The sequence below is a fragment of the Myotis brandtii genome, unplaced genomic scaffold, assembly GCF_000412655.1.
Source record: "Myotis brandtii unplaced genomic scaffold, ASM41265v1 scaffold46, whole genome shotgun sequence".
NCBI classification, from domain to species: domain Eukaryota; kingdom Metazoa; phylum Chordata; class Mammalia; order Chiroptera; family Vespertilionidae; genus Myotis; species Myotis brandtii.
The window spans coordinates 6,614,637-6,622,180 of NW_005367587.1; the positions used below are offsets into that span (position 1 = coordinate 6,614,637).

At 38.3% G+C, this 7,544-nt stretch overlaps 1 protein-coding gene across 4 annotated transcripts in view; it reads right to left on the reverse strand.

The window, feature by feature from the left end:
* POLQ (polymerase (DNA directed), theta) overlaps positions 1-7,544 on the reverse strand; it is a 97,038-nt gene that overhangs the window by 19,864 nt on the left and 69,630 nt on the right. For all 4 annotated transcript variants that reach the window (XM_005875363.2, XM_014546990.1, XM_014546991.1 and 1 more), the window contains 3 exons: positions 4,753-4,879; positions 3,934-4,055; positions 723-907 (listed from right to left, as the gene is read on the reverse strand). In XM_005875363.2, coding sequence (XP_005875425.1) covers positions 723-907; positions 3,934-4,055; positions 4,753-4,879 — 434 coding nt within the window. The remainder of the gene's footprint in view (positions 1-722; positions 908-3,933; positions 4,056-4,752; positions 4,880-7,544) is intronic.

Genomic DNA, 7,544 nt, shown 5'->3' on the forward strand with positions numbered 1-7,544 from the left:
GCTCAATGCAGGAGCTGCCCCCTGGTGGTCAGTGTGCTCCCACAGGGGGAGCTCTGCTCAGCCACAAGCCAGGCTGATGGCTGCCAGCACAGCGGTGGTGGTGGGAACCTCTCCCGCCTCCTCAGCAGCGCTAAGGATGTCTGACTGCAGCTTAGGCCTGCCCCCGTTGGCAAGTGGACATCCCCCGAGGGCTCCCGGGCTGCCAGAGGGATGTCTGACTGCCAGCTTAGGCCCGATTCCCCATGGAGCAGGTCTAAGCCAGCAGGTGAACATCCCCCGAGGGGTACCAGACTGCAAGAGGGCACAGGCTGGGCTGAGGGACCCCCTCCCCTGAGTGCACAAATTTTTGTGCACTGGGCCTCTAGTCTTTTTATAAAAAGCACCGTGGCTCAATGATATGTGAAAATAGATGAAAGTATGGATGCTTGCAGACTACAAAGAGATTTTTTAAATACATACACACACACAACCACCACCACCACCACCACCACCACCACCACCACTAATGCAAATGGCTATTCTGACACTAAATTGCCTCAATGTAAGTCTGATTCTTTTTATTGACTCTACGAAGGCAAGTACAATGAATACCATGAGAGAGACTCAGATAAATGTAGTTTGAAAGATGCAAAGAAGAAATCAGTCTTCAACTGCAAATGATGGAGATATATTTTTGAATCATTAAAATTCACACTGATATTAAGCATATTCACTAAGATTACCTGCTTTGCTTGCTGCCTCAGATCTTCCCCTACAGACTCTGGCTCAGTCATCTTCCATTCTGCTGCAATACTCCTGAAAACATCAGCTCCAGTGTTTAATACTTGAATGAGACGATTATCATGGGATAAATGAGCCAAGACCCTCAGTTCAAGTTGAGAGTAATCAGCAGCTAATATTACACCACCTGAAGTAGAAATAATTTTAGAAAAGCTGAAACAAAGGCAAATCCATGTTTTATATAATTGAGAAGGTTGACAGAAATTTAGTTCTAACATAGAACCATGAGATCATGTATCCAAAAATTAAAAACTTGCTCTTAATATGATGCAATTCAGTTCTGTAACTTAGATCATTTTTTTCATTTAGCTTTAAAGTATACATAACATGCATAAAGCTACCCCTGACCTCTGCTCCTTAACCACTGTGGCAGTGCTTCCCTCAGTGTTCCCACAGCACCTGACGCATCATCTAAAGTGGTTCTTTCATGCCTCACCCACTAGCACTGACCTTTAGGGATAAGAGACTTAATTTTCCTTTGCATTCTATAGAAAACTTTGCACAGTTCCTGGCACATAATAGACTCTTAAACGGTTGTTGAATGAATGAGTGAATGAATGAATGAATGAATGAACGAACAAACAAACTCGTTTCCAATGTGTGCACATTTTAAGTGGGCTGGAGAGAAATGTGTGCTCCACTTGGATAATAAAAAAAAAAAACATTCAGCCCTGTCCTGTGTTTCTCAGTGGTTATCAGACCTCACACTGAAGGGTCTCGAGTTCAATTCCCAGTCAAGGGCATGTACTGGGTTGTGGGGTTTGCTTCCTGTTCCCAGTCGGGGCCCATGCAGGAGGCAACCAGTCTATGTATCTCTCTCACATTGATGTTTCTCTCTCTCTTTCTCTCTCCCCCAACCTCCTTCCACTCTCTCTGGGAAGCAATGGAAAAAATATCCTCAGGGGAGGATTGAAAACAAAATAAAACAAAAACAAAGACATGCAATTGAAAAAAATCAAGTGGTTGATATGTGAAGAAAAGTTTTTTAAATTATTCAGATAATTTACCTATGGATTAGAAATGAGTGGATTAGATATGCATGGCAAAACCAAAAGAAAAAAAAAAGCAGGTTCGAAGAAAAAGTAGGAAAAATATTTGACTAATATTAAAAAGAACTCATTGCCATATAAAAAAGGTGCTATAAATGAAGAACAGGACAAAACATAAGCAAGCAGTTCATAAAAATAAGAATAAAAGAAACTTAAACATGTTAAAGAAAGCTCAACTTCATTCACAATAACAGAAATGCATATTTGTCTACAGCAAGAAACAATTTTCCTCTATGTATATTGCAAAAGTCTAGAAGTTGGAGAGCACACTGTGGTAAGGCTGAGAAAAAAAATACTCATAGATTGTTATTAGGAAGTAAATGGTAACTTACTTCCATTATATTAGATGGCAATTTGACAATACCTATCAAAACTAAACAAGTTTTGCCCTAGCCGGTTTTGCTCAGTGGATAGAGCCATAAACATGAGAAACCTGGACAACATATGTGAAATAACTATGTTCAGGTGTTGGACAGCAGGCAATTCAGACTACAGTCCCTGAGATGGGGGAAGAAGGGAGGGGGGTGAGTTATGCAACTGTCTCAGGTTCCCAGAATGCATTGCAGGGAAGGAGAGAGGAAGCAGAGCACTATGGTCTCTCTGAGCTGAGAAAGCAGAGACTGCTTAAAGCAAAAACAACTACGTAGCAGAACTGATAATAGTCATAATGATTAAATCAATTACAAGAAAAGGGAAATAAAAAAATTCCTTACATTCTGGATGATGTGGTATAAAATTATTTAAAGATAGTTTGTGATGTGAGGCATATTATAAACTCTAAAATATCTAGGACATGTAATTGATAAACTTAGAGAAAATAAAACAGAATAAAAATAGTCATTGAGTGGCAGAAATTTCCAGACTGAATTCATATATATTTAAATTAATTAAAAATTTTAAAACAGAAGCAGTATAAAATAGTTGCATTAAAAAATTTTATTATTTAGGTAAGAATAAATTGATGGATGAACAGATAAATAAAATGAAGTTTACACATACAATGGAATATTATTTAGCCTTAAAAAGAAGGGAAATTCTAACACTTGCTACAACATGGATGAACCTTGAAGAAATCATGTGGAGTGAAATAAGCCAGGTACACAAGAACAAATACAGTATGACTCTACTTACATGAGGTACTAGAGTAGTCAAATTCATAGAGAGAGAATTGTAGTTACCAAGGGCTGGGAAGTAGAAGAGAGAGAGTTAGTGTTTAATGGGCACAGAATTACATTTGGGGATGATGAAAAAGTTCTAGAGATGGGGGTGGTAATGATTGCACAAGGCAAACCTACGTAATGCCACAGAACTGAATACTACTTAAAAATGGTTACAATCGTAAAATGGTGTTAATTCATATTTAAAAAGCAAAAGTGAAATTTGCCAAGCAGGTAATGCTATCATAGAATTGAATTCACTCTTAGAATATATGTTTCTGACAGAATCCAAATAAATTCATATAGTTAACTGCACTGACCCAGACCTGCCAACCTGCAAAACATAAAAGGGCAAATGTATATACCAACAGTAGGGATTATCTGGGAGTTAGATCATGACTTCCAAATGTTTTAATGACAAAAGGTTTATGGCTAGAGTACTGAGGAGAGGTCAGGCAGGAGGACAGCCTTGGGGTTATAACCCATGTAAGAGTAAGCAGCAGTCTGGAGAAAAGAAGAAACAAAATGCAAAGCAAGTCAGAAAGAGAGACAAAAAAAAGTGTGCCTTAGTGGTCAAGGGAGGAGAGAGACTGAGGAAAATGAGGGCAGATTACCAGTGACAAATGCTGTACAGAAGTCAAAGAGGATGAGGACTAAAATATTCATGGGATTTTCCAAAAAGGGTTACAATGACCTTGGAAAACATGGTTTAAGCAGGCTGCTGCCAATGACCATACACCACACAAGTTTCCCACAGAGCAGGTCATGAGGACAATGATAACTGATTGTTACACACCTGGCAACACAAAGGGGAAAAGCAGGCTATGCAGAGGAAAGATGGAAGTATGAATGCATCCTTCTGAGTCTTAGTCATAATGCAGGCTTTATCAGTGTTCTGAAAAATATCCCTACAGTAATGAGAAGCTCAAAAACTGTCAGCATCCTACCTGGGAAAGGCACAAAGGCGTGCCGCATGCTGACCGAAAACGGCATCCCTCTGTCTGAGCTTCTCTCCTCCGTCTGTGCCTGGTGCACGGAGTTCAGACCACAGCCCTTCTTAGTTCCTCTTCTGTCAAGCAAACAACATCATCAGCTGAACATGAAGTAGACTCAAATATGTGAAAAGGCCTGATTTTTCAGTAAAGTTAATGTTTCCATCTAAGAAATTTAAAAACCTTACTATTTGAAACTCACTTTAAAGCTTAACGAAGATTATAGACTTTTTTTTTTTGCAAACATTCAATTAAGTAGGAAGTAAAACATTTCTGTAAAAGCCTTTCCCACAAACTACTTCTGAGATAATTCATTGACATTTAGCTCACCTCAGCAAATCTCTTTGACCAGATCTAACATACATTATCTATGCTTTTTCTTCCCTTTGTGTGTAAGTGAGGAGGGCAAGAGGGGATATTCCTGACTTTGCTAAACTCTTCCTTTTAGTATTTGACTTAAATAATCATATCCTGGCACAGGTCTTTAGCATTTCACCATCAACTAGCTTCTTCTTTTTCTTTTTTTTATAGCAAAGGTGGAAATTTATTGAAGAACAAGTACAGACTCCCACGTGGGAAGGGGGCAAGAGTCCCCTCAACTAGCTTCTTTATAGACAGACTCAGGGTTTGGAATGGATAGTGTCTAGAATAGAAATGTATATAGCTAAAACAGAAATTTCAACTATTTTCATTATTTTGTCCACTAGGCTATTTTCAAGCCATTCATACTCACAAAAATATATTAACGCAAAAACAAAAAAACATAATGTCTACCTGCTCATGGGAAGTAGGCCTTTGCCTAGGGCTTGGGAAGGTGGGCTTTCTCCTACTAGTGTTGGCATTTGGATCTCAAAATCTCTTGGCACACTCTGAATATTTGGTTCTGTAAATGTTATTCGTCCTAAAATCAAATAGAATAAAGATATAAAATTAGGGGGGGGGAATATAACATTTATCTTAATTGTAATTGCATTTCTGAATTAGCTTAAAAATGTATGCTCTATTATTGCTAAAATAAAATAAATTTATATTTAAATAAAATATTTTTCATTATGTTTATGTGCCTAACAATGATAAAATAAGTACAAGATAAATTCCAACATAAGTGAATATATGAATCAGCTATAATACAATGTTTTACATTAACCTAGCTCTCTAGAAAACAAGCCTATGATAAGAAGTAATTTGATAAATTGAACTATTCCTATGCTAAAATGAGTATCAGATGTCAGCACTATAAAATGTTAGCAGTTACATTTTTGAGTAAGACTAATCAAATGGATCCTAGGCTAAAGGACTGTCAGCACCTTTAAAAGCCAGGAATGCTCAAGATACAGGGAAGAGGATTTGGAGCTAAAGAGCAACCTGAGTGCTGAAGAGGGACAACTGGGCCAGAGGAGTTAGCTTATGCGGGAGATGGAGTAGCAGGGAGAGGTAGAACGTCCCTTTCTAGACCTCACCTGGCTGATTTTCCTCCTCATCATCACTCATCAAAAGGATCAATGCTAACATGGACATAGCTGAAGACTAGAATCAGGTAGTTAATGAGTTTTCTTAAGAAACAGAAAGCAATTTGTTTAAATGTTTATAGACTTTATTTTCCCCAAAATATTTTACATTTTATTTGTTTACTTCTTGGTTGAATTTCTCTAGAACACATAAGCATTGTTCAAAAGAAGTTTCCCTGGCTGGTGTTGTTCAGTTGATTGGAGCATCATCCTGTACACAGAAAGGTCAAGGGTTTGATTCCAGTCAGGGCACATACCCAGGTTTGCGGGTCCACCACTGGTTAGGGTGCATATGGGAGGCAACCAATGTCTCTCTTTCTCTCTCTCCCTCTCCCTCTCTCTCTAAAAATCAATAACACAGCCTCAGATGAGGATTTTTTTTTTTTAAACAGAGTCTTAAAAAAAGTTTGGGTAACTGATTTTGTTTTTTGCAGTTTTTATAATACATGTGTAGTGATATGTTTTATGATACACCATTGTAATAGACTCTCTACTAGCTACTATATGTAATTTTATCTTCTTTTAATAAATCAGAATTTGTAAGTACCTAGAATATTGTTTTCCTGAATAAACCCATGATATTATGCCTGTTATTTAGCTTTTAGCAAAAATTAGTCCACAATTAATGGTAGATAATAATATAATTATTATTATTAAATGGCCTATTCAGTGTTACAAAGCTAACAAATAGCAGATGAAGAATCCGTCTTTGAGCCCTAGCTGGTTTGGCTCAGCGGATAGAGCATCGGACTGCGGAACAAAGGGTCCCAGGTTCGATTCCAGTCAAGGGCACATGCCTGGGTTGTGGGCTCAGTCCCCAGTTGGGGCTGTGCAGGGGGCAGCCGATCGATGATTCTCTCTCATCACTGATGTTTCTATCTCTCTCTCCCTCTCCCTTCCTCTCTGAAATCAATAAAAATATATTTAAAAAAAAAAAGAATCCATCTTTGTGCCTCAGGACACGGTCTTCTTTTCTGTAATTCTACTTCATTGTCAGGTTTAGTGTTTGAATTAATGAGGTAACACTGGCAGACAAACAAGATGATAAAAATGACAAAATATGAATGTAGCATTATGGAGATGAAGTCTAATAATGAAATGGCTTTTCTATACTTAAGGAAACTTCTTTTTCTAAAATATGCTTTAAATGTAGATACATGGAATGGATTACTTTCTGCTTTATAAGCAACAAATAAGTGTGCAACAGCTTTGAAATTCTAGGTTTTGTTTTTTTCACCAACAAGGATTTATTTTACATATGTTTACACCAATGAAACTGAAATACTAAGAGGGCAAGGAATGGCTAGGAAGAACTAAGAGGTTAGTTAAATAGAGAAGAAGGAAAAGAGAAGTTGAGAACAAGAAATAAGCAAGCAGAGAAAAAAGCAGCTCCTCATGGTGCTTCCATCCTTAGTAACAGCAACAGCTGGTGATGAGCCACACACTAGATGCCATGCACTATTCTAAACACTTGACATGTATTATCCCATTAAATCCTCAGGATGATCGGTGAGATATGACTATTATTACACTTTTTTATCAAGAGAAAACTTGAGCACTGAGAGGTTAAGCACTTTGTCTAAAGATTAACAGCACCAGAATTCAAACCTTATCAAAATCCATATTCTATACCATCCATCTAAACTTCCCTATGAAGGAGTTAACACTGCCCTTACTTCTACTGCATACTGCATTTGGCTAATATTTAAAATGGCCTGGTGGGCGTGGCTCAGTGGTTGAGCGTGGACCTATGAACCAGGAGGTCCCGGTTCAATTCCCTGTCAGGGCACAAGTCCAGATTGTGGGCTCTATCCCCAGCCTGGGGGGTTCAGAAGGTTTCTATCCCTCCCTCTCCCTTCCTCTCTGAAATCAATAAAAATATATTTTTTAAAAAATTTAAAAATAAAGAATTCAGGAAAAAAATAAAGTTCTGCACTGCCTAGAGAAAGAAAACTTTTTTCCGCACCATATTATACTCACACTAGAGGCCCGGTGCACAAAAATTTGTGCACTCGGGGGGGGAGGGGGGTCCCTCAGCCCGGCCTGTGTCCTCTTGCA